The sequence below is a fragment of the Salmo salar genome, chromosome 10 (assembly GCF_965601325.2).
Source record: "Salmo salar chromosome 10, fSalSal1, whole genome shotgun sequence".
In the NCBI taxonomy this organism is placed as follows: domain Eukaryota; kingdom Metazoa; phylum Chordata; class Actinopteri; order Salmoniformes; family Salmonidae; genus Salmo; species Salmo salar.
Window position 1 is genome coordinate 87,313,765 of NC_138300.1, and position 26,733 is coordinate 87,340,497.

The following is a 26,733-nucleotide window of genomic DNA, read 5'->3' on the forward strand; positions in this document are numbered from 1 at the left end:
TTGTCTGCATGTGTGTTTTTGGTTTATTGTTGTGGTGTGTGTGTGTGTGTGTGTGTGTGTGTGTGTGTGTGTGTGTACAGTGGTTCGTCCTTTAAAAGTTGCAGCGTACTGTGGTGCAGCTTGCATGGTGCCGCAAAATTCTGTGGCACGTTATTTAACTGGTACCATTAATACTAGTTAGCAATAGTTTGACCAACAGAGGGCATCTTTGAGAAGCCTTTGATAGCCTTCAATAGTGGCTGTACTAGAGAATTTAAAACCTTTTTTGTAAGAATATAGGGCATATGGGTCTGATTTTAAGAAATTCATTTGATTAATATTATGGTGTTTCTATTCCAAGAAAAATTGAAAAACACTCTGGGCTTCCAATAGGACGGAACGTAAAACATGGCGCTGTACAACGTGACGGTAGGGAGTAGCCTACAGTACTGGGCTATTTAGCTAAAGAATCCCTGTGTCGTGCAGGCACGCGGGAGACCGGGGTTCAATTCCCCGACGGGGAGGAAGGAGTAGGCTGTCCTTATAAATAAGAACTTGTACTTAACTGATTCTATATGTGTTATTTCATAGTTGATGTCTTCATTACTATTCTACAATTTAGAAAATAGTAAAAATAAAGAAACCCTGGAATGTGTAGGTGTCCAACCTTTTGACTGGTACTTGCTTAATTAATTTCATTAATATTATGGCGTTTTTATTCCAAGAAAAATGAAAAACACTCTGGGTTTCCGTTAGGATGGAACTTCAATATGCTCTTGAAATAAGACCTACACCACTTTTAAAAGCACATTACTCAACACTAGTGAAACTCATGTTGCCTACGGTAGACCTACATTATGTCGAAAAATATGATGGTTTAAAAAAAATATATATTTTGGAGATGATTTGTTTACAAATAACGTATAATGAGCGAGAAAAAGGCCATTCTTGAACATGGGGTGAGACATTGTTACTAATTTGTAAATAAAGCCAGTCTGTTATTTAGAATGATTTATTTCTGTTTTTAGAGGGAGAGAAACCAAAAGCCTACAGCCATCTCATGGGTCTCCGAGTCGAGGCCGGCACGGTATTGAACCAGCATCCGTTGCGCCACTCAGGTGCTGTACAACATGACCGGTCGGGAGTGGGATACACTACTACAGTAAGAGCAAAATAATCCTAACAAAATAAAAGAATAAAAACCTTAGAGTAACAACAGTTTTAGTAAGTGATACTCAGGTCATGCACAATTAGCAGTTTCTATTTAGGTTTATGTCGCCCATTCATTGTCAGTTGGAGACACACTAGGACCCAAAAGCATAATCAAGTGCTCTAATTCCCCTTTGCGCGGGTCTCGAGCAATGAAGTAGTGACGCAGGTTATCGTACTAAACCACAAATGACCTCTCAGCCGCAGCATAGTCGCAAAACTTTTAGTGGAGCAACCACTGTATGTGGTACAGCTACATGGGGACAGGTGCTGCTGTGCTGGCTGCCATAGAGCAGGATGTCCCTGAGGTAAGGAAAGTACAGTAGAGATTAGCAGGTCTCAGATGGGGAGCGAGGGGAGGGGAGAGGTGGGGGGGTCAAGGGCTATTCTGAGTATATACCATCACTATACCATCACACCCCTCCATTCCCTCTGAAATCAGACACGTTGCCTGCCCTTCAGCAGAATAAAGTAGCGTTCCTGTAGCGTTGACAGTCTACTGTAGTGTCTGTGGACAGGGTGATTAGGAGCAGTCAAAACAGAATTCTCTATTGGTTTGGATGCTGAGCTCCTGGGAGACAGGACTGAGAATGGATGGAGTAAATAGTGAGACTCTCCAGCTCCCAACAGGGGACAACAGATTGAGACCGTCTGGAACTCTGCCTTAGCAGACTATACTCATGACAAGACTACCAGGAAATTAAACTCTCATTCCGACACACTCTCTCTCACAGACATCTATGCCCCAGTAAGGATTATCTACAGTATAACACAATCTCAGACACGCGCGCATGGGTACACACACCCCATACTAACTCACCGATATCTACACCATGAATAACCTCACCATGAATAACTTAACCTCTCTTCACTAATCAATCAACATGAAAGGTACATTATTAGTGCCAAGAAGTTAGGGATCTAATAACACTTTTAAATTATTGGAATATTACGAGATTTCATTTCGTTCTCAGTCTGCAGCCTAATAAAAAGCTGCCTTAAGATTGATTTTAATCTCTTTCAGCGCAATTACGGAGCCAATCTGTCTGCAAACATAATTACCCATAAATCCAGTCCATAAAAGCTGACTGAGCATGAATTTGGACAGACTCTGGCCCTCCCGGGTCCCCAGTTCAATGGCTACTAGAGTACAGCTAGTCACTCTAAAAGGGTCTTCACATACATGCTACACATATACTGTAATGTAAAACTTGTGAACTTGTCACGTCTCGACCGTTACCTCAGAGGTAACGCACGACACTCGGTGTAAACAGAAATGTCTCATTGAGTCAACACATAATAGCAAAGCAATGTTTTTGAAACAGCTTTGAGTTTTTGCCTGAAATAGTAACAGCCGGTTACATTCTGTAAATGTCGCAGTGGTTTTTTGTTTGTTGCTAGACTGCACTGTGCCACTGAGGTCCAGGCAAGAATCAACTCCCCAGGGAATTATTAATATTTTCAATTCGCAATTTGCTTTTACCTCATATAATGACTTCCATGATATTGATCAAATGAAGCCTGTTTTTTTCTAAGATAAGCTTTAACTACCTACCGCATTAAAGTTAAGAGCAACCATCTAGCTATGGTTCAGCTAAACGTCAGCATTCAGCTACAGCCAGCATGTTTATGTGAAGATACAGAAATGATTCTGTTTCGCTAGCTAGCTAACGTTACTTAGCCATGTAGCCTATATTATAATAATATGGACGACACTATGATAGCGTTACTCTACTTTTATAGTCGTATGGGAGGGGTAAACATTCATTATCGATATGCTAACATTACTTGATCATGAAGCATGTTGTTAGTGAGTAGGAGTCAGCTGTGTATTGTCAGCTAATTTAGAAAATAAACCCTTTCTTTGTCTGCACATGCTTGTGAATTGTTGCATTATTCAAGGGTGTAATATGGTTTGGTTGCATTATTTAATATCGTAATACTGTTCGTTTCAGAATAAAAGTTGTCAGATTGTTAATAGTCCGTGCTAACTGGCTAGTGGCTATTGTGATATTTACGGTCAATTTGAGCTGCGGACCAAGAATGTCGTGTTTAAATAAAAAAATAAAAAACATTATTATTATTTATTACAAAAAACACAAGGAAGGGGTAACATTAAAGTATTAGAACATGAAGGACAAACAATACAGCATCAGGACACTATCAAACATGTATCAGTCTTTCCGCAACAGAGCCATCCTTTTGTGTGAGGGTGCGTGTGCATGATAGTGATATAAAATGTCATAGTTTCCTTTTTCATGATCACAATCTTGTGAAACCCGAATCCTCCAAGATCCCCCCACAGTTCCCCAATAGCTGTCCCTCAACCATTCGAAGAAAATAAATAAAAAAATACAATTAATTCCATTCCCCACCCCCAAGAACCCCCCAATGCACCAACAACCAAGAGAAGGAACTAAAGAGAAAAAAGGAAAAGACAGAAGAAACAGCAAACAACAATGCAAAAAAATATATTAAAAATAATAAATTTAAAACAAAGGACATCAAGGACAACTGAAATCATAACAGCAATGCCTACTTTATATGTTTGTGTGCATGTCTGGCACGATTACATGCATGTGTGTATTCTTGTATGTGTTTATTTGAATGAGAGTGTGTGTATATGCATGTGTACAAACACCTGCACTGCATCAGCCTCAGGCAAACCGGCATCAGTTGTAAAAACACTGCCACCACGAAAGGAAAGGATGTAACGTGAATTGAGAAGTAGAAATCTCTTTCGGAACTCTGCTCCTCAGACTCTCGTAGTGGGAATAGGGCCTCAGTTTAGCCCCGACTCCACACACCCTGATAGACTAGACTCCAGCCGCTGATCTCGTTTACGTGACAGCCCTATGCATATATCCATCCAACATTTCCCCTTTTCACACACGAATCCTCGTAATAACATCTAAACAAATAAATAATAATAAAATCACTCAATTCAAGAGGACCCCAGGCGTAAACATAGTGTCCCATCTATTACATCCAAAAATCTAAACAAGAAATGACGTAAGACTGATAGAGTGTGTGAGAGAAAGAGAGCAAGCAAGAGCGCGAGAAATAGAACAAGAGAGATATTCCAGAGACCCGAGTGATTATACCTTCTCCTATGGCCCCCCCTTTTGACAAGAGCTCAGTGTTGAAACAGAGCTCCACTACATAGGCTTATATGTACTGTATGTGATGAGTGATCATTTGTCAAATGTGATGAACTGTAATTGGCAAGTACTGTACATGCAGCATATTTAGCCATAGCTATTGCCTTTCAGGTGATATTAAAGAGTGTGTGGACTTAATGGTTGGGACTTAATAAATGTGTAATACGTGTGTTTTTACAGTAACCTACAAGTGAAGTAGGGCTATTTGCCTGATGTGGTTATGGTTTGGTTACCTGTGAAGTGGTGCTGGTTGGTGCTGACCCGATTGGCTTGCTGGATGTTGCAGCAGAGGTGGAGCATAGCTAGCATGGTGCTGATCATCACAACACTCTGGAGGAGCAGAGTCAGTTCAAACTGCTTCCCTATCCTGTAGGTAGACATTACGGTAACTAATCAAAATTCAGTGTCTGCACAGACAACGCTCACTTCCTCTAACCACTTACTTTTTTTCTATCTATATGTTTAATGTAAACACGATAACCTGCAAACTGCTGTATGCTCCCAAGTGATTTGTTTCAACATGTGAGTGAGCATACAATAGTTTATTCTGTTCACTTTGAAATCAGTCCCAGTGACCCTTCTCTCCCCTGGCCTCACCAGAAGAAGATGCGTAGGATGTTGGCGATGAGCAGCAGCAGGCAAACACGGGTGGAGAATCCCTCAGTGTTGCTGCTCCTCTGGATCTCCTGGTACTGAGGCACGTAAGGCAGGGCCCCTCCAAACACCATCACACAGGATGCCAGCAATGACAGCAAGGTCCACGAGCCCTCCATGTCCTCCTCCTGGATGTCCACCTCGATGTCCATCTCTAGCTAGGGCCTCACAGACGGCAGCTTGGCCTCAGTCACACCCAGCCCTGTGGAGTGGAAAAACAGATACTCCTGATAACCAAGCTTAGAAATAAATAACATGTGTTGTTAGAGAACTTTACTTTCACCCTCTTGTACCCTTAAAAGCTGAGTTACCAACAAACTGCATGCACCATCTCCCACTCAGTCAAGACTCAACAACAATTCAAATGCACCTCAATATCAAATTATTTCTGGCTAACAACCATACTGTGGTTGACAATTAAAATGGTCAAAAAAGACAAAAATAGCTTCTTAGCAAAGAGACAAGTATTTTGCTAAGACTGTCTGGGGTGGTCTGAGTGGGGAGGGGAAATCTGAAAACTAGCCGTTATTGGCAGAGAAGTTAGAAACTCTTTCTTATTGGTCTATTAACTAATTTACTGCCTGGTGATGTCACCAAGCAGGCCAAAACTCCAGCCCACCAAAACAGGCTGAAATTTCAGGCGGCCTTTTCAAACAGCTCTTACACTAAAGAGGCATTATCATTTTCACGAGGGCGAACGTGCCTAAATATGCAGAATTCAGATATGACGTCATTGTTCTAGCACTATCCACTAAGTTTTTCAACTAAGGAGCGCGATATGGTTCAATGTGCAAATACATCAGCACAATCTACTTCGTTTTTTCAAATTGACAGGATCTTGAAGATAAAATGTAAATCATGTATACTCTGCTAATAATCATATAAAAAATAAAGAGTAACAGAGAGCAATTTACAATACGGCAAAACAAGGAATTTATGGTAAGTGGATGGGGCTGCCATCATTATGCACCTCCGCTATTTCACAGTATTATTCCAACCTCTGTGTAGAAGTATACATACATACAGTTGAAGTCGGCAGTTTTCATACACTTAGGTGGGAGTCATTAAAACTCGTTTTTCAACCACTCCACAAATTTCTTGTTAACAAACTATAGTTTTGGCAAGTCGGTTAGGACATCTACTTTGTCCATGACAAGTAATTTTTCCAACAATCGTTTACAGATGATTTCACTGTATCACAATTCCAGCGGGTCAGAAGTTTACATACACTAAGTTGACTGTGCCTTTAAACAACTTGGAAAATTGCAGAAAGTGATGTCATGGCTTTAGAAGCTTCTGATAAGCTAATTGACATCAGTTGAGTCAATTGGAGGTGTACCTGTGGATGTATTTCAAGGCCTACCTTCAAACTCAGTGGCTCTTTGCTTGACATCATATGGGAAAATCAAAAGAAATCAGCCAAGGCCTCAGGAAAAAAAAAGGTAAACCTACACAAGTCTGGTTCATCATTGGGAGCAATTTCCAAATGCCTGAAGGTACCACGTTCATCTGTACAAACAATAGTACGCAAGTATAAACACCATGGGACCACGCAGCCGTCATACCGCTCAGGAAGGAGACGCATTCTGTCTCCTAGAGATTAACGTACTTTGGCGCGAAAAGTGCAAATCAATCCCAGAACAGCAGCAAAGAACCTTGTGAAGATGCTGGAGCAAACAGGTACAAAAGTATCTATATCGACATATCCTGAAAGGCTGCTCAGCAAGGAAGAAGCCACTGCTCCAAAACCGCCATAAAAAAGCAAGACAACGGATTGCAGCTGTACATGGGGACAAAGATCGTACTTTTTGGAGAAATGTCCTCTGGTCTGATGAAACAAAAATAGAACTGTTTGGCCATAATGACCATCGTTATCTTTGCAGGAAAAAGGGGGTGGCTTGCAAGCCGAAGAACACCATCCCAACCGTGAAGCACAAGGGTGGCAGCATCATGTTGTTGGGGTGCTTTGCTGCAGGAGAGACTGGTGCCCTTCACAAAATAGATGGCATCATGAGGTAGGAAATTTATGTGGATATATTGAAGCAACATCGCAAGACATCAGTCAGGAAGTTAAAGCTTGGTCTCAAATGGGTCTTCCAAATGGACAATGACCCCAAGCATACTTCCAAAGTTGTGGCAAAATGGCATAAGGAAAACAAAGTCAAGGTATTGGAGTGGCCATCACAAAGCCCTCACCTCAATCCTATAGAAAATTTGTGGGCAGAACTGAAAAGGCGTGTGTGAGCAAGGAGGCCTACAAACCTGACTCGGTTACACCAGCTCTGTCAGGAGGAAGGGCCAAATTTCACCCAACTTATTGTGGGAAGCTTGTGGAAGGCTTCTGACCCACTGGGAATGTGATTTAAGAAATAAAAGCTGAAATAAATCATTCTCTACTATTATTCTGACATTTCACATTCTTAAAATAAAGTGGTGATCATAACTGACCTAAAACAGGGATTTTTACTAGGATTAAATGTCAGGAATTGTGAAAAACAGAGTTTAAATGTATTTGTCTAAGGTGTATATAAACTTCCGACTTCAACTGTACACACACTACCGGTCAAAAGATTTAGAACACCTACTCATTCAAGGGCTTTTCTTTATTTTTACTATTTTCTACATTGTAGAATAATAGTGAAGACATCAAAACTATGAAACAACACATATGGATTCATGTAGTAACCAAAAAAAAAGTGTTATACAAATCAAAATATTTTGTATTCTTCAAAGTAGCCACCCTTTGCCTTGACAGCTTTGCACACTATTGGCATTCTCTCAACCAGCTTCATGAGTAATGGTTTTCCAACAGTCCTGAAGGAGTTCCCACATATGCTGAATACTTGTTGGCTGCTTTTCCTTCACTCTGCGGTGAAAAGAAAATCCTTGGAATGAGTAGGTTTGTGTCAAAAGTTTGGACAGGTACTGTATATAACACAGGAAAATAACCTTTTTGATTTCATTGGGCCTTTAAAACATGAGTCACCTTGCCTCCCACACCCTGATCTGAGTGAAGGATATCCCAAAAAGCCCTCTAGTAATATGCCAATGTCGCAAACCTGTAAAGAGACCAAGGTTTTCCTCTAAACAACACTGCTATATCATAACCCCGAAGACAGACCCTCTGACATGCTCTGCCTTGCCTCTCTCTTCGCTGGAACACAGCACTGCTGCTAAAGGGTTTAAAGCTTTGAGAATGCAAATATTTCCAGAACAGTCCATGAGCTGTTACTATTGTCCTTCCATTTTACAGTGAACATTACTACTATACATACCACTACACTTGAGTTATTGCCTTTCCCATAGAGAGCATTCTTGAGGGGATAAGATGGATAATGCTCTCTCTTACTAGTCTCCTCTACATAAAATGCAACACGTTGTCTTAATATTTGCAGAAGCCAAATATGGAGTCCTCTTACATTTACATTTTAGTCATTTAGCAGACGTTCTTATCCAGAGTGACTTACAGTAGTGAATGCATACATTTCATACATTTATTTTATAAAAAAAAAAAAAAATTGTACTGTTTTTTTTTCTTCTTCCGTACTCTTAAATATACTGCTAAAAAAAATAAAGGGAACACTTAAACAACACAATATAACTCCAAGTCAATCACACTTCTGTGAAATCAAACTGTCCACTTAGGAAGCAACACTGATTGACAATACATTTCGCATGCTGTTGTGCAAATGGAATAGACAACAGGTGGAAATTATAGGCAATAAACAAGACACCCCCAATAAAGGAGTGGTTCAGCAGGTGGTGACCACAGACCACTTCTCAGTTCCTATGCTTCCTGGCTGATGTTTTGGTCACTTTTGAATGCTGGCGGTGCTTTCACTCTAGTGGTAGCATGAGACGGAGTCTACAACCCACACAAGTGGCTCAGGTAGTGCAGCTCATCCAGGATGGCACATCAATGCGAGCTGTGGCAAGATGGTTTGCTGTGTCTGTCAGCGTAGTGTCCAGAGCATGGAGGCGCTACCAGGAGACAGGCCAGTACATCAGGAGACGTGGAGGAGGCCGTAGGAGGGCAACAACCCAGCAGCAGGACCGCTGCCTCCACCTTTGTGCAAGGAGGAGCAGGAGGAGCACTGCCAGAGCCCTGCAAAATGACCTCCAGCAGGTCACAAATGTGCATGTGTCTGCTCAAATGGTCAGAAACAGACTCCATGAGGGTGGTATGAGGGCCCGACGTCCACAGGTGGGGGTTGTGCTTACAGCCCAACACCGTGCAGGACGTTTGCCATTTGCCAGAGAACACCAAGATTGGCAAATTCGCCACTGGCGCCCTGTGCTCTTCACAGATGAAAGCAGGTTCACACTGAGCACGTGACAGATGTGACAGAGTCTGGAGACGCCGTGGAGAATGTTCTGCTGCCTGCAACATCCTCCAGCATGACCGGTTTGGCAGTGGGTCAGTCATGGTGTGGGGTGGCATTTCTTTGGGGGGCCGCACAGCCCTCCATGTGCTCGCCAGAGGTATCCTGACTGCCATTAGGTACCGAGATGAGATCATCAGACCCCTTGTGAAACCATATGCTGGTGCGGTTGGCCCTGGGTTCCTCCTAATGCAAGACAATGCTAGACCTCATGTGGCTGGAGTGTGTCAGCAGTTCCTGCAAGAGGAAGGCATTGATGTTATGGACTGGCCCACCCGTTCCCCAGACCTGAATCCAATTGAGCACATCTGGGACATCATGTCTCGCTCCATCCACCAACGCCACGTTGCACCACAGACTGTCCAGGAGTTGGCGGATGCTTTAGTCCAGGTCTGGGAGGAGATCCCTCAGGAGACCATCCGCCACCTCATCAGGAGCATGCCCAGGCGTTGTAGGGAGGTCATACAGGCACGTGGAGGCCACACACACTACTGAGCCTCATTTTGACTTGTTTTAAGGACATTACATCAAAGTTGGATCAGCCTGTAGTGTGGTTTTCCACTTTAATTTTGAGTGTGACTCCAAATCCAGACCTCCATGGGTTGATAAATTGGATTTCCGTTAATTATTTTTGTGTGATTTTGTTGTCAGCACATTCAACTATGTAAAGAAAAAAGTATTTAATAAGATTATTTCTTTCATTCAGATCTAGGATGTGTTGTTTAAGTGTTCCCTTTATTTTTTTGAGCAGTGTATAATGCATACAGAACAGCCAGTATTTACATTGGATAAACATTCTCATTTAAAAAAAAGAAGTTTTCCCTCGCTTTGGCCCAATCTCTCAAATGACTTGAGAGGGTAGAGTAAAACAAAAGTTCACCTTTTTCCCTAGGCAACCAGAGGAAGAATATTTCTGTATAGCACTTTGAAATTGGCTAATGTAAAAATGGCTTTATAGATACATTTGATTGACCACTCTTTCTGTAAAAGAGCTCTTTAGGGTGTGCTGAAGAAAATATGGCTGTTGAACTGTTCCGAGCAATGTAGACCACAAGGCCCATATTGATGCAATGTTCACAGTTGACTTAATACTACCTTCTCATGTCCCCAGAGTGACTGATCGAGACATCTAGAGGACAAACAGAGATACTTAATTACATTAACACATCTGTTACTCTGCATAACTCAGCTCTACTAAGTGTCTAAGTATGACATGATTTCTACCAGATCATGTCATACTTCCAGGATTCCTCTCAATGAAACATTCAGTAGGGGGACAGCAGGCAATAAAGGAAGAGGGAACTGGGAATACAGAAAGAGTAGGTGACATTTCACAGGCAATAGGTACTTTGGTGACATTCAAACTGTCAGGGAAAATACACATTTTGTCATTTCGTATAGGGCAGCATGTGAAACGTGACTGTTTAAGAGCGCCGAGTCATTCAAATTGAGCAAAAGGTCACAAGTTGAATGTTCTTCGCTTACTTTTTCAGTTGAACATTAAGCTACAGCGAATAACTGATAGACTATCCAATAATACCCAACAGAAAATGTTCCAGTGTTTTCTTTACCATGTGCTTTTAGGCTACAGAGTTTAGGTGTACTTTGATTCAATGTCTTTGTCATACTAGGATACCTGTATTTGGAAAACTTGGGGAAAAAAACTTAATAAGCAAAGCATGAAGGGGTTGGGCTTCAACATGCCTCAACATAGAGGTTAATTATCCTATGCCTAGTTGCATGAAAAATTCAAAATATTCTAAAATTCTAGTGCCTGTACTATCCAAAATCTGAACTTTTTGTACAAGTTATAAAGTGAAGAAACCAGATTTTGTCTTGAGGAGTAAAGAACATCTCCCAGCAATGGATTCCCCCATCTCAGAATTGCATATCAATTTAAATCCCTTTGGATTGACTAAACACCTGGCAGAAACTGTCCTAGAGATCATATTCCCGGGACAATGTAGTAAGTAATCTGTACATCGACAGGATAATAAACTGGTAACACGGTGAAAGAAAAAATGACCAAAGAACACAAGACCATAGAAAAAATATATAATTGCAGCGTGTGCGCCGATAGACGGCCATCGACAGTTTCGTTTGGAGGAAATTGATGTACATTGTGTACACTAAGAAAACGTGCACATTTTCCTTTAGGTTTTAGGCAGATGGCCTACCTGCATGGTCGGTCACGCGTATGGTCTTCGAATATCCTGAACAATGCTCAATAACATAGAAAGTGAGAAAAAAAATAACTTTCTATTTAGTTCAAATATACTGCGGTTGCAGACGTTGTTCACCACTGAACATACCTCTTCCATTCACGCGCAGATTTATTGACAACTCCTCAGTCATGCGCTCCAATCTGTTCATAGACAAATTAGATATACCGTTTACAGTATACTGTCTTCACAATTTGACTTCAACCAACGCAACTATTGGCTATGGGAAAACATCTATGGGAGTCACTGCATGACACACACAATGATGATTCGTTTCTCAAATATGGTGTCTTTATTATTGTCACATTACAATGCAGTTCACAGTGTTCTGAGTTCCCCCCTCTGGTTTTAATGTGTTCACACGTGAAAACCACGGGATTATAATCAGTGTACACAGGTTATGAAGCTCTGCATACCAAAAAAAAACTCAATGTTCCACAACCCTCCATTCCGTCAGTTTCCTGCTTCAGTGTTCTCGCGAGATAACGTGTTTTGCATCTAGAGCTGCTGGTAGGGAAAGGGATCCTGCATTTATTTCAGCCAAAGCTATTTTTAGGTAGTTAGAGTTCATTGTACACCACTTCATAACACGCGTATCGTTCACAGGAAAAACATGGCAGAAACTGATCCAAAGTCAGTTCAGGACCTTACTAATGTGGTGAGTTTATTACAATGACAGTGTCGCTAGATAGCAATCTAATGTGGCTAATACCATTCAACCAGGCCTGGAATGGATATTTGTCAATGTGCATTAGCCAAGGATTTCAATAGCCTGTAGCCAATACATTGGATCGTATGAAACATCTCGGGAGTAGTGAATCGAACTCTACAACGATCAGCAAAATAGCTCATCACCACCAATGGCTCCTACTGCTGTAGCTACATCTCCCATGATCATTCTGCATAGCTTGCTAGCTAGTGTAAACAAACTGATCACAAAACTACCAATTTGTATGTGCTTTGAATCATGCTAAATAAAGGTCGACCAAATGATTCTGAATTGACCCCAAACTAGCCGTGCAGTATAGGCTAATTTGCCTTTTGGACTATCTTCATAAATTGCATGCAAGAAGGGTCACATTTGGTCATTGAATACCAGTAGACTAGATATAACATCAGCCTGTTTTATGTTGATACTGCTCTCTAAACTGTGCCCTCATGTTGTTAGGTCCAGACGCTGCTGCAACAGATGCAGGACAAGTTCCAGACCATGTCTGACCAGATCATCGGGAGAAATATCCTTCCAGACAACTATCAATCAGAGCTGTCAGTTCAGTTATGAGCAAAATGCACTGATCAGGAAGGGGACAGCAACATCCCCCACATATTTAGGAAACTTGGTATGGGCCTAGATCTTTCAAATCATAAGGCCCATTTATAAATATGGGTGTCATACAGTCACACCCCCATTATACCCATTTTATTGCCAAACAACTGTCTTTACTCCATTTTGATGTTTTTATTTTTTTACATAGGCTAAGTTGTAAAATATTTCTGGTAGCACTTTACATTACAGCACAGAATGAAACGGTAATAACATAGTATAGTAGTGCATAGGAGGAATACATTAGATATATGTCTTACCAGTTGTAGTCTGGGGAATATCTGTGGGTGGTCATCATTCATGTTATTATGGAGAGAAATTCCAGCCAGCACAACCCACTGGTCAGTGTTATCCAAAGGCCTATTATGGGCCAGCCCATGTTCTTCCTCAACCATGTTCACTCGATGAGATGAGCACCCGCATTGATGACCTGGAGAAGAACATTGCCGACCTCATGACCCAGGCGGGCGTGGAGGAGATAGAAGGGGTCAAAGAACCACAGATGAAAGAAGGGCAAGGGTCATGAAGGTAATCTGACAGCATCTTAATACATGTTTTCTATTTCTGTATGTTGCAATGGATTATCATTAGTACTCACCTTCTGGCACTCATCGCTGTATCCAAGTCAGTAGTAGTCCTGGATTTACAAAAATTAAGATTTTAGGTGAAAGAAAATATCTATAATTTAAGCTGTGTAAATATCCTTGCTGGCGAACATTGATATTTACCATTTAGAAAATGTCTTATGGGCAGTATTTACATGCCTAAATTAAATGATAGTTTAGGCCTACCTTTTGATGCCACTACAATTTAAGTTGATTAGATGTGTAATTGATGGACAACTTTATGTTTCTTAGTTATAAGCCATTTCAAAATGAATTATTCAGAATCTCTGAACTTCCTTTGACTTGAATTGATGGAAAGTGCTTCATAGGTCTATAGGTAGATGATTGCAGGTAGGAACCGTAAAGAATTGCTGTCATTTTACCAAATTAATTCCGTCTGGAAAAGTTAATGCATCTCTCCCATACAGTAGATAAGTGTATGCTCAACCAACTAAAAATAAACAGTGTCAATTACAGGTTGCCAAGTAACAAGATGTCAAGGATTTTCTCCAGGAGTAGCATACTTTTCCACTGTAACCGTGAATTATTTTGATTTGGCGTGTTGTAAAGTTATTTTTTATATTGACTATTGCAATAAAAGTAACAGTTCTTATGTAGTGACTTGAAGATTTATTTGAACATGATTATTTCCCTCAAAACTTTTCAGCCCTATGAGTAATGGTTGATTGAAGTATACAGTAGAAGGCAAGCCAGTGATAAACAGCACTCTGACATTGGTTTGTATTAAATAACTTTAATAGAGCAATCTTAAACCAGTCTCATTCTTAGGAAATAAATCAACATATTATTTTCTTGTTTGCTTGTTTTTAAAAACAGCCTGAATGCCCTGAACTGATCTTATTGGGCTCTGAGAGACGTGCCTTCATGTGTGCATCAGGATAGTGTCGCATTAGAGCAGAGTTCCCTAACTGGTGCCCCATAGGCCAAATTTGGCCCCTAAGTTAGATTTCTTACTGTTGGAAATAAGACAAAAAACCCAGCAAATCAACTCCAACTGGAAATCTGTTCCAAAGTATTCCCACGCACAATATAGAGATGTGATCGTTTACAAATGTAACCAAATATATCTGTTTGGGCTTCTTGCAGTCAATCTACAAATTATTTTTAAGTATGGTCAGGGGGCCAGAACATCCGCTCAAGAATATATATATATATATTTTTTTTTTTAACGGCCCGTGGCTGAATCTACACTGAACAAAAATATAAAACGCAACATGTAAAGTGTTGGTCCCATGTTTCATGAGTTGAAACAAAAGATCACAGAAATGTTCCATATGCACAAAAAGCTTATTTCTCTCAAATTCTGAGCACAAATTGATTTACATCCCTGTTAGTGAGCATTTTTCCTTTGCCAAGATAATCCATCCACCTGACAGGTGTGGCATATCAAGAAGCTGATTAAACAGCATCTTCATTACACAGGTGCATCTTGTGCTGGGGACAATAAAAGGCCACTCTAAAATGTGCAGTTTTGTCACAACACAATGCCACAGATGTCTCAAGTTGGGTTATGGTATGAACAGGCATACGCTACGGACAACGAACAATTGCATTTATCCATGGCAATTTGAATGCGCAGAGATACCATGACGAGATCCTGAGGCCCATTGTCGTGCCATTTATCCGCCACCATCACCTCATGTTTCAGCATAATGATGCATGGCTCCATGTCGCAAGGATCTATACACAATTCCTGGAAGCTGAAAATGTCCCAGTTCCTCCATGGCCTACATACTCACCAGAAATGTCACCCATTGAGCACGTTTGGGATGCTCTGGATCAACATGTACGACAGCGTGTTCCAGTTTCCGAAGGAGATGTGTCATGCTCCATGAGGCAAATGGTGGTCACACCAGACACTGACTGGTTTTCTGATCCACGCTGCTACCTCATGTGAAATCCATAGATTAGGGCCCAATGAAGTTTTAAATTGACTGATTTCCTTATATGAACTGTAACTCGGTAAAATCTTAGAAATTGTTGCATTTATATTTTTGTTCAGTATAGTTGCTGATCCCTGCACTAGAGGTTATCTTGACTGAACAACAATCAGACCCGAACACTTTCAATTCCTAACTCTTTACATTGCACACCGAGTCACACCTGACATCACTCCATCCACATGGCCAGCTCTATGACTGATGATAACATCCATTCATGATGACCTTAGGTGAGACATGCTACAGGCATGTCTGATAACAGAGGAGCTGACATGCAAAAAACGCAGAAGAGGCTTTGCCATTCTTTTCTTAAGAAACTTTATTAAATGTTTATAAAAGGAAACGTTCTCCATACTTTCTATAAAATCATCTTGGTTTACCATTAACAATAGTAAACATTTAAAAAAAGTGCCAACAGCAATACAACAATTAAATTCAAGAGTTCTGTAGTTCAACACATGGGCAGTTAAAACCAGAGAGAAGAGGATAAAACCTGCCTCCTAGTCTTTACATTTAGGTAGAACTAAAGGGTAGAGGCTGACTTAGAATATAAAATCTGCCCCGGTCATGTCAACAGCCCAGGCAAACTTATCCCTTTGAGATTTGTTATAAATTTTGTCCAGGGGCACCTCCATGTTCTTACACCTATGGTGAGGGCAAAACGTATAAGAAATAATGCACAACATTAATAACTGGATAATAATGTATGTTGCAAATGCATGTGAATACATAATTTAGGTGTCATATTTCAGACCGGTGTGTGTGTGTGTGTGTGTGTGTGTGTGTGTGTGTGTGTGCGTGCACCCTCACCAGGCCACGCTGATGCGTGGGTCCAGGTAGTTGAGTTTGGAGGTGCCCAGTGCGATTTGCTTGTTCTCCTCTCGGTTTGTGGCCTGAACCTCCATCTTCATAAGCTGCTCCTCACAGCGCTGCACAGCCTTCTTCTTACGCTCCACCACCCTGAACACACACAGGAGTTCAGTCTGAATATTGTCTGCCCTGTTGAGCAATAATATTCCCTGTCTGTCTGCTGCCAGTAAGGGCAACTCACGCCTGCAGCTTGCCGTCTGAACTGTGAGCTTTGACCTCCTTCTTGGCCAGCTTCAGCTCACTCTTGGCCAGGGCCAACTGCTCCCTCCTGCCATCAATCTGGAAGTGGTGTATGAAGAGGGGGCAGACTGAAGTAAACATTGAGCTAAAACAGGACACGACAACGTCACCATCATACATCACCCCTCGATTTATCTATGTATCAAGTATCTGTTGATCCCCCTCACCTTGGACTGGAGGTTGGCCATAGACTGATCAAAGGTCTTTGGCGGCACCCGCTGGTGGTTACACAGAACTGCAACAGCTCGGTTGGCCCTGTTGTAGGAGAGCAGCTTCTCTGCCGGGTTGTCCGTCACTGTGGAGCAACAGGGGAACAAAGGACTATGAATGTTGGTCGTGAGTGGAGTTAATACCTTAGCTCATTGGAAATACATAAGCTCACTGGTCATTACAAGTTAAAGTGGATGGCTTAATTCAAGCAATATATACAGAGCAGGAGGCAGGAAGCCCTCTTGTCCATGGTTGGTCTATCAAACGTTTAATGTGCAGAGGGGGTGAGCGAATGTTTGATTACCAGACCACCAGGGAGCACTCCATTTCCTTTCTGTACCTCCAGAGACCCTCCCCCTGGCCAATGTACTCTTCCCCCACACAGATCATTCTCACTTGCACCTGCTTGCCTTTGAACACATGCACATGTCTAATTTAATTAGAGGTTGCTACCCACACTGTGAACAGATTTAATCTCAGTAGCACTCCAGAGAGAAACATCCCACCATGAGGGGAAAGAGGGGGATACTGGGCCCCAGCAAAACATAGGGACTAACAATGTTCTCTCAGCGTGCTGAGTTATTATCTCAGCCAACATACTGCAAGCAGGGACACTAACACTGAGTGAACACAGAACATGCTGGGACTGAGATACACAACAGTGTTCTAAAGGAATGAATCACTGCTGAAATTAACAGGCAGGGCATGAGATGCAGCTCCATAGCAGGATCTTGCAGGAGTTCTAAACACAGCCATTGCATTCACAGACATTTGAACAGGTTGATGGACATGTCTGGTAAACAAATGCTATAAAAAAAAAAATACAAAAAAAATAACAGGTGCACCTGTAAGGATGGCATGTAAATGTATGTGTGGTGTTTGGGGGACATACTGTTGGACAGCTGTTGGAGCTGCTCCTGCAGGGTGATGGAGGCGTTGAAAGTCCTGAATACCTTAGCAGTCAGGCCAGGCAGCAGGGATGACAGGTGCTTATTCAACAAGCACGTCTGGAGGGAGGAGACACACATACACAAGAATCGAGGACTGGATTGAGACAGGTGTGAAAAAGTATGTCCAGAAACACTAGATGGCAATATAGTCCTGATGTTTGAGCTCAGTTTTTCCATAAAAAGGCCCAGAGTTGTCAAAAACATGACTTGCCTCTGTTTTATATACTTTCCCCTCACTGAGGTTGGAATAATACTTTGAAATTGTGAAATTTATGATAATGCCCTTTTAGTGTAACAACTGTATGAATAGACAGGCTGACATTTCAGCCTGTTTGTGGTATGGAGTTTAATTAGTTAATAGACCAATAAGAAAGAGGGTTCCAAACCTCTGCCAATAACCGCTAGTTTTCAGTTTTCCCCTCCCCAGTCAGACCACTCCCAGACAGTCCCTGTCCAATTCTTGCTTGAAATATTGCTCTTTGCTAAGATGTTTATTTTTTACCATTTTAATTGAAAACAATCACATAAAGGTACTTAATTGTTACCCTGAAATTATTGATATCGAATTTTAAAAAAAAAGTCTGCATTGGACCTTTAACAAAAAAGGAAGAAAATGAAAAATACTGTCTCTGCATTATCGCCAACATCATTCAGAATAAGGAGTAGATTAAAAAAGGTCATCATATTACTTTCCTCTGACTTAAATAGTTAGATCTGCCTAAAAGACAAGAATTACATTTCCTTTAACTGCACCACCACACAGTAAGGCTCTCCTCACCAATAACAGTGTGGCAAGTAGCCTAGCGGTTAGGAGCGTTGGGCCAGTAACCGAAAGGTCGCTTGTTCGAATCATTGAACCCTAATTGCTCCTGTAAGTTGCTCTGGATAGAAGCTTCTGGTAAATAAAAAAATATATAAATAACAAAATATGGATTGGAGGCTAAGAGCAGAGGTCTACAGCTGTAATGACACCCAGTACACACACAGTCACATGGGTGTGTGTATAGACGATGAATTAACTAAAGCAATCCCAGTGAGATCCTAGAGCACGAGTGTTGTGGAATAAGGGGGATGCTGGTATAATTAAAATTACAAATCGCAGACAGACCTGGGTCACTCAGGACACACCCATCCCTCCCTTCCCCTCATACAGGGAGGCTGCTGGGTAGAACGACCTTCATACCCCTCCACCCATTCCTCACCCACTGGGGGAGCCCAAAACCCAGGATGCCGTCACACACACATCTGCATTCTTAATTGGTCCTTAATTGTCTTCCTGCCCTTGCAGAGACTATAATGACACTGGCTGTGAACTTGGGGGTCAAATGTTGTCCTGTACATGTTGGTGTCATTACAGTGGTTAAGTGTTACACTAACAATAGGAGCTTCTCTCTTACCAAGGCTGTTCTCACACTGCGTTTGAATGTGTGTGTGTACAGACAGGTGTGATCTGCTATCTGTGAGCATCCAGGTGTGTAGTGATATTGACCCCTGACAGAGGCGATGGATGGAGGTGAGCCAGTATCAGACCACATCCAATCTGGCCTTCACTGATACCATGGCTCTGGACCGCAGAGATACCTCAGCCTTGTGGTCAGCTACTGTCTGGTTGTGTTATGTTCTCCCCGAACCGGCTTTGACTGCCAGAGATAAAGGGTCGAGAATGCCGTGGAGAAGGTTTGGACAGCAGGACAGGTACATCACAAGGGTTTGAGATGCTGCTGATGGTGGGATGCTAACATATAAACTCCCTATTACACACTCCTCGTTCTCAGCCTGAATATATTGACCTTTTAGTAATTTAACAGACACTCTTATCCAGAGTGACTTGCAGTAGTGAACTAAACATTTTTGTTAATTTTCCCCCATACTTTTTCAATACCGGTCCCCCGTAGGAATCGATCCCACAACCCTGGCGTTCCAAGTGACATGCTCTACCAACTCAGCCACACGGGAGGTAGAAGTTTGAACCGACCACTCACTCCGGTAGCAACGTTGAGTCAGACATGTACTGTACTACCCACTGCGGTTCCTTTATATAGGCTACTGTACATGTACACTGACAGTCACACAAACTCACGGACCCTTTTACTGTCCGTAGCAGGTGGATAATCAGGTCTCAAGCCTGGCCCAGCTAAACGTGGTGGAGGGAAGGCAGTTACTAGAGCCTGTACCAATTTCTTCCGTGGCTGGTGCTTACACCATCTCCCACCCGCTCACCTGGCCTTTTACAAAGTGTCAATCAGCTCGGCTCAGAGCAGCGATTAACATTTCACCCTCCAACATGCCCCTCCATTTCCTGATGTGCCATAGGTCACAAAGCCCGCCTCTCAGGAGCAGATCACAACCATGTCATTTCACACCAATCATAGCAATAACCTTGGCCACCGGGCAAGACCTGCTCCACTGCCTGGCGACGATGCCTTCCTTCTGCCGAAAGGAGAGGTGAAAGGACAGAGGATTTATATATAATCCACTCACCCCATATCGGCCTCTTTGCCTTCCCGCTCTCCCTTTAAGGCACCGGAGAGGCTGGGAGTAGACAGAGGCTACAGGCAAACACACAGCGGGATGGAGAGGGTTCTCGAGGCTAAATTCACACTCGCGGCTGTTATGGTCACTCACTGGGCTTCACCATATCGTCAGGCTACAGCCGTTTACAGCACAGCAACATGCTGTGAGGGATGTCTTCTTTTTTACATGTTGAGATAAACAAGTCAGACTGGTTCTGTGCGACTCACGTTGAGGCGATCAAACAGGTCGTCTCCAGGCTCCTTGTTCTTCATGAAGAGCTTGAGGTTCTTGAACACCTGGATAAACAAAACAAGGACAAGACAAAGAGAGACTGGTTTTACATCCCACCCTGTTGGTCCTAGACCTCCAGACCAAAAACAGCTGCTCACAGCTAGTCTACACACTGATCATGATAGGAGAGCCCAGGGCTGTCTACCCCATTCTTCCAGTTCACAGGGGAAAGAGGAAAAAAGATCCACTCAATTATATTTGACATTTCCAAGAAGTCCTGTTTTCCTCCTGCTCTAAATAAACCAGCTAAAATATGCAAGGAACTAATTAATGGTAGCAGATGTGTTGCTTTTCAAAACAGACTGATTTGAATGACAATTTATTCTTGTGCCAGAACTAAATTAATAGGGAAATAAGAGCCTGTGATGAACGGATGGACGCGTGAGGATTTCCAAAGATTTATTCCAGACTCAGTGTCTGGAGTGGAGCAACAACGGCTGATTGATCAACCAATGTGTCGGTGTCATCAGGATGGACCTGAAAACATGGCAACAATCTGCACTCATCACAGGCTGTTTATGTATGAACAGATGTCTACGACACAGCTATGTTTGATAGGAGAATGCAGCAGTATGGTGGTTCAACATTCTAAATTCTGTTTAAATGATAAGCAAAATGACCGGACACAGAATGCAGATGCTGGCAAGTGAAGCTTGGTAAACAGATAATGAATGATTGTGATGATCTGGCTATCCAACACTTTGCATTGCAATTCATCATGCTCTCCTCCCATGGAGCTGGAATGAGAATTCCTTCCATCTAATCTGAAATGAACCAGCTATCCCTTCCCTCGGAATAAACATGCTAAAATATTCAGAACACTCATTAACTTTACCTGATGTATTGCTTTTAAATATACTCTCATCTGAATAATTACACCTTCTGCCCCCCCCCCAAAAATTAGCTGTCAGGTGCAACATTTCCTATTCGATCTTGGAGATAGCATGGCTGAATCCTACTGGAGCCGAATCATACTGGAGCTGAATCATGACACTCACCAGCTAATGTTGTTTAGCCTCATTTCCACCTGACAGACAGCTGCTTGGCAGAACACAGAACAGAACCAGGCGAAAATTGACAAATACATTTCTCTATTCTGTTTTTTTTTGGTGTCAGAATTACTTTGATGGATTGAAAGTAACATAACTGTCCTTTGAAAAATCTCACCTTTTAAAAGCTCATTCTGTTAACTCATACACAAATAATGTTGACTTGTCCTATATTTCATGTGGACAAAGCATACAGAGAAAAAAAAAAAAAAACTTAAAAAACACACCTTAAACTTGTATCTCAAACAGACCTTTCCCAAAACGCTTGCCATTGCCTCGTGTAACGTTATGTTTTTTGTCCGAGATGGCTCTTTGGCTGAGCTGTTTACTTGTCATTCATATTTTTTTTTTATGACCGGTATACACCCACACCATTCTGTTGTTGGGGTATGCCCACACCATTAAAACACAGAAAAGCTGCTTTTTAACATACCTAATTAATATTTTTTTGGAAGGAAAACTATTTCACTCATATTGTAATTAAAGATGCAATCTGCAGTAGTGGGAAACGGGGCCACTGGTCGCTGCACCACCATTGTTTTTGCTTCCAAGCTGACCATAGCGCAGCATGGGGGGAAAAAAGGATAAAAAATAGCATTATGCTCTATCGCATGTGCCTATTGGGCATGATGGGAAAATCAGTTAAAAGTTTGAGTAGACAAGTTTTGGATACATTTTTTCTTCAATACTTTATCTTCAACACATAAAGCAGTCGTTTGGGTTTTAGTGTTTGCATATTCCTCAATTTAAAAGTTATCCCGGGGGGCTCTCCCCAGGGCGCTCTACAGTCCTCCACCCCAGGGCACCTACTCTGACTGCCTGGCCAAAAGTAATACATTTAGGGTGCCATTTCAGACACCCCTTGTTAGTAGTACTGAGGCTGCTGGCTCCTTACCCTCTTGGTGACGGGGACCTTGTTGTAGTAGCGGATACAGTCTTTACCCAGGAAGTCAAACTCCACCACACAGTCCTTGTCCTCCAGCAGGTCGTGGAGGGTGATGTGCTCCACCCTCAGGGAGCAGCAGCCCACTGTGTCCGCCGTCTCGCCCTCCTCCTTCTCATTACCCGCTCTCAGGGCCAGCTGGAGGAAACCACCAGAGTTAGCATACACAGGGGATATGGTCTGGCAGATTGGGGTGACTGACTAAAGAACTGGAGTATTTACATTTTCCCTTGGCTGTGGTTTAATACCCATCAACCTGTGTATGGCAGAGGAGGGTCACTGAGAGACAGACCTTATCTATGAAGTAAAGGGCCACAGCTCTCTGGCGGGTCTCCATCTGTTTGGACTTGATGTCCTGCTGGTACTGCTGGCGGATCCCATTCACACAGCTTTTCAACCGGCGGGCCACCTCATACTTCTCCCAGTCCTTCTCACCCTGGGGAACCACAACACTGAGCCTTAGGAACACTATGGTCACATCTTTACATGGTCTATCCACATGGGTAAGGTGCACCCTCCAGGAAGTGCCTTCTCATTCTATTCAGAAGTCTTGCACTTGCTACAACCGAGGGCCAACACTCAATCATAGCCCTTTTAGTATTTCATGAGATTGTTTTAGCCACAATGTATTCATAGTCATGTGTCTAGTAATCCAATTCTTCCATGTGTCTAACCTGTTAAATGTCTAGTGGAGAGAGCCGGTCAGAAAGGGTGACATTGTGTTTGCATAGTAGTGTAGAGCTAGCCAGCGGCTGTTTAATTAGCTAGCCCCACACAACCTGACTCCCACCTCACTGTTGCCACCCCCGCATCGTCATGGCGACAAATTGTGGAGTAACTTAACCTTCAAAATAAAGAACTGGGAGATACGAGGAGGGAGGAGGTATGTGGAAGGAGGAAGGGAAGAGAGAAGGAGATGGTGATGTGAGAGGACCAAGAGGCTGGGAGCTCAGGAACTAGCCACGTTGATATTCCATTCCGATTTGATTATGCGTGAACGAGAGGTAGTGAACAGTGAGAAGAATCATAGACCCTAGTACTAGTTTATTTCCCTCTATTGGCAGAATGTCATGACACTCTTCCCTGTGGCTCAGTTGGTAGAGCATGGTGTTTGCAACGCCAGCATGGTGTGTGCAACGCCAGGGTTGTGGGTTCGATTCCCACGGGGGGCCAATACAATAAAACATTTAAAAAATGAAATGTATGCATTCACTACTGTAAGTCGCTCTGGATAAGAGCGTCTGCTAAATGACTAAAATGTAAATGAAATGGAATCCTTCAGAAATGCAGTAGAGGAAGAGATGTGGGAGTTGTATGGGTAGGATAGTGATGGAGGAGAGGGGACTGTTTATTTTAAGCCTCTGAGTAACCTTGTTAATCTCTGAAAGACTCCAGGGAGATGGAGCAGAGCAGACCATCACCACAGTGGAGATGAAAGGTTGGATACGGAGTGGGTTTACATGTCCTGTAAACGCCATGGTCAAAGACCAGTTCATCTCTGATCTCTCAGCAGCAGCACCCGCTTTACCCAACAATTCTCAATGCACACTTCTCTCACTAAGCAGTGGTGGAGAGATGGCAATTTGAATCACAGGCACACCACACACACACACACACACACACACACACACCTCTGATCCATATACACCACTTAACACAACAAAGGTGACAAATTGCACTGAATCCCAACATGTTCCTCTCAAGCAACACAAAAGAAAATGGCTTCTAAACTCACAGATACATGTGCTCCCCACAGACCTCTCCTAAAAATAAAAATCACAAAAATTGTTCACAATAGACAAAGCTTCAGAAGTTCCCAGTGTGACTTCTAGGCCTATTCAACTATTCAAAAGCACAAATCACGCCTTCAACTTCAACTCAAAAGGTTTCCTCTATCCAATATGCCTTGGTAAAATACAGTACAACACACACTCTATGCTCTATAACAAAAGAAACTAAACATTTCAACAGCTGCGGAACCTAATCATAATGGCCATGCAGTGTTCAAACAGAGTCTATGTAAATAATTGAAGCAATTTCAAGATCAAATTGAGAGTCATTTTCCTAACTGTATGAAGCAAGTAAATGCACTCTACGGCAATCTGTGCGTGTTTGAATGAATGGAAGGTCAACTATATATCTTATACAACATTGTTCAGGACAATTGGAGAGACTAACAACTAGCCTTGGGTTTCTGATACATGTTTTGCTGTATGTTTTACCCATGAAAATGCCACAAGGCTACCATTTTGTGGCATTGGAGATATTGTAGGCCATTGCAATAAAATTACTTGTGCTTTCTTAGTAGAGGTTCCGTTAAACTAAATTGATTGAAATATCTGTTAGATTCTTACAACTGCACACACAATGGTAGCCTGTCCTCCATTCAGATGGCTCATTCTTAAAAGGCAACAATGAACATTCTGGTCGCAAGTTAAGGAATTTGGTAGCTCTAAAGACCAAGACATACAAAACACGTACACCTCTCGTACACAGACACCTACAGTGCCTTCAGAAAGTATTCACATCCACATTTTGTTACGTTACAGCCGGAATTTAAAATAGATTCAAATGAGATTTTGTCATCACTGGCCAACACACACACACACAATTTGTCAAAGTGGAATGTTTAGACATTTCTACAAATTAATAAAAAATGGAAAGCTGAAATGTCAAGTATGTCAACCCTTTTGTTATGGCAAGCCTAAATAGGCTCGGGAGTAAAAGTCTGATTAACAAGTCACATAAGTCGCATGGACTCACTGTGTTCAAAAAGATTTTTGTATATGGACAACCTCATCTCTGTACCCCACACATACAGATAATTGTAAGGTCCCTCAGTCAAGCAGTGCATTTCAATTATTATTATTATTATTATTATATATTATCCCTTTGAGCATGGTGAAGTTATTAATTTCACTTTAGGTGGTGTATCAACACATGCAGTCACAACGATACAGGCGACTTTCCTAACTCAGTTGCCGGAGAGGAAGGAAACCTCAGGAATTTCACCACGAGGCAATTGGTGACTTTAAAAACAGTTCGTTTTTTTTCGTATCACAGCCATTAAACTGAGGAATGAATCAACATTGTAGTTACTCCCCAATACTAACCTAATTGACACAGTGAAAATGAAGCCCGTAAAGAATAAAAATATTCCAAAACATTAAGGTTGGGAGGTATCCAGATTCTCATATCGTCATACCGTTTCTGTACCATACCAGGGTATTATTGGAAAAGCACACAAGGGGCGCTAATTAAATGTTTAAAAAAAATATAGAATTTTACTTAATCACAATTTTAGGCAACAGGGATCTTGATCCAGGAGGGGAAAGAGATGCATTCAGTTGTACAACTGACGAGGTGTCTTCCGCATTTAACCCAACCCCTCTGAATCAGAGGTTGCCATAATCGGCGCCCAGGGAACACTGGGTTAACGACAGATTTTTATCTGGTCAGCTCGGGGATTCGATCCCAATGCTCTAACCACTAGGCTATCTGCCGCCCCTTGAATGTCTCTAGTCTGGGTAAGTCTTTTTAACTAACAGTCCAGTCCTTGTCATTGAGATACTGGCCTTTCGGCAATCGCAACATTCAATATGCAACTGGATTTACGGCGCAGTTGCTCATTGGTTGTTGATTATAACATTACTATTTTCCATGACAACATGGAGCTTCGAAAATATTAAAATTATAACCAAGTCAAAAACAAACATTTAGCTGTTAGCTAAGCAAGTTGTATTTTGAGGCTCAAAATCAAAGCAAAGATGTTATCTAGTGACATTTATTTAGATAAATCCATAACAATGAGCTAATGAGGAGAGATTTTGCCTGGCATAGAAAATGTGCTCTCTCGTCAGGACCCTGTTGTTCAGAGGAGCTAGCCAACACAATCACTTCAAACTGTAGCTGGAGAGACAGCAAACTAGCTGCATTTTGATTTGTTTTACATTGACATTTCTTTGTATATATCCATGAAAATTATGCAGATTCATGATTTCGACTGGCTGAGAAACGCTGCCTGTCTGTCTGTCTTGTCTCGACAGGTTCATTACTATGGGACAGCTGGAGATCGAATTACAATATTGAAACAATGTTGCAAATGTCGAGTAACCAACAGTAAGGTTTATTCAAATCTCTGCTGTTGAAAAACCAAAAGATAGATAATG

The 26,733-nt window shown here is 42.0% G+C and overlaps 3 protein-coding genes across 9 annotated transcripts in view; 1 reads left to right on the forward strand and 2 right to left on the reverse strand.

Moving 5' to 3' along the window:
• The window catches only part of LOC106560875 (solute carrier family 66 member 2), an 87,198-nt gene extending 75,309 nt beyond the window's left edge, over positions 1-11,889 (reverse strand). For 2 of the 3 annotated variants that reach the window (XM_014124263.3, XM_014124261.3), the window contains exons 1-3: positions 11,698-11,889; positions 4,947-5,205; positions 4,583-4,716 (exon numbers count right to left, since the gene is read on the reverse strand). In XM_014124263.3, the coding sequence (XP_013979738.1) occupies positions 4,583-4,716; positions 4,947-5,155 (343 nt within the window). In that variant the 5' untranslated portion in view covers positions 5,156-5,205; positions 11,698-11,889. Of the gene's footprint in view, positions 1-4,582; positions 4,717-4,946; positions 5,206-11,562 lie in introns of all 3 variants that reach the window. The other variant, XM_014124262.3, reaches the window with a different exon arrangement.
• A 171-nt stretch (positions 11,890-12,060) lies between these two features.
• Positions 12,061-14,153, forward strand: LOC106561110 (heat shock factor-binding protein 1). Of its 2 annotated transcripts, none has more exons than XM_014124759.3 (4): positions 12,061-12,265; positions 12,776-12,842; positions 13,333-13,459; positions 14,002-14,153. In XM_014124759.3, the coding sequence occupies exons 1-3, from the start codon at positions 12,221-12,223 to the stop codon at positions 13,455-13,457; spliced, it is 237 nt and encodes a 78-aa protein (XP_013980234.1). In that variant the 5' UTR covers positions 12,061-12,220; the 3' UTR covers positions 13,458-13,459; positions 14,002-14,153. The 2 variants fall into 2 exon arrangements, with proteins under 2 accessions (XP_013980234.1, XP_013980233.1); XM_014124758.3 differs by having other exon boundaries at positions 14,014-14,153.
• A 1,645-nt stretch (positions 14,154-15,798) lies between these two features.
• Positions 15,799-26,733, reverse strand: part of zgc:173742 (DNA topoisomerase 1) — a 35,432-nt gene continuing 24,497 nt past the window's right edge. For all 4 annotated transcript variants that reach the window (XM_014124258.3, XM_045688172.2, XM_014124257.3 and 1 more), the window contains 8 exons: positions 22,857-23,000; positions 22,517-22,702; positions 20,509-20,577; positions 17,710-17,824; positions 16,775-16,902; positions 16,549-16,646; positions 16,308-16,457; positions 15,799-16,142 (listed from right to left, as the gene is read on the reverse strand). In XM_014124258.3, the coding sequence (XP_013979733.2) occupies positions 16,040-16,142; positions 16,308-16,457; positions 16,549-16,646; positions 16,775-16,902; positions 17,710-17,824; positions 20,509-20,577; positions 22,517-22,702; positions 22,857-23,000 (993 nt within the window). In that variant the 3' untranslated portion in view covers positions 15,799-16,039. The remainder of the gene's footprint in view (positions 16,143-16,307; positions 16,458-16,548; positions 16,647-16,774; positions 16,903-17,709; positions 17,825-20,508; positions 20,578-22,516; positions 22,703-22,856; positions 23,001-26,733) is intronic.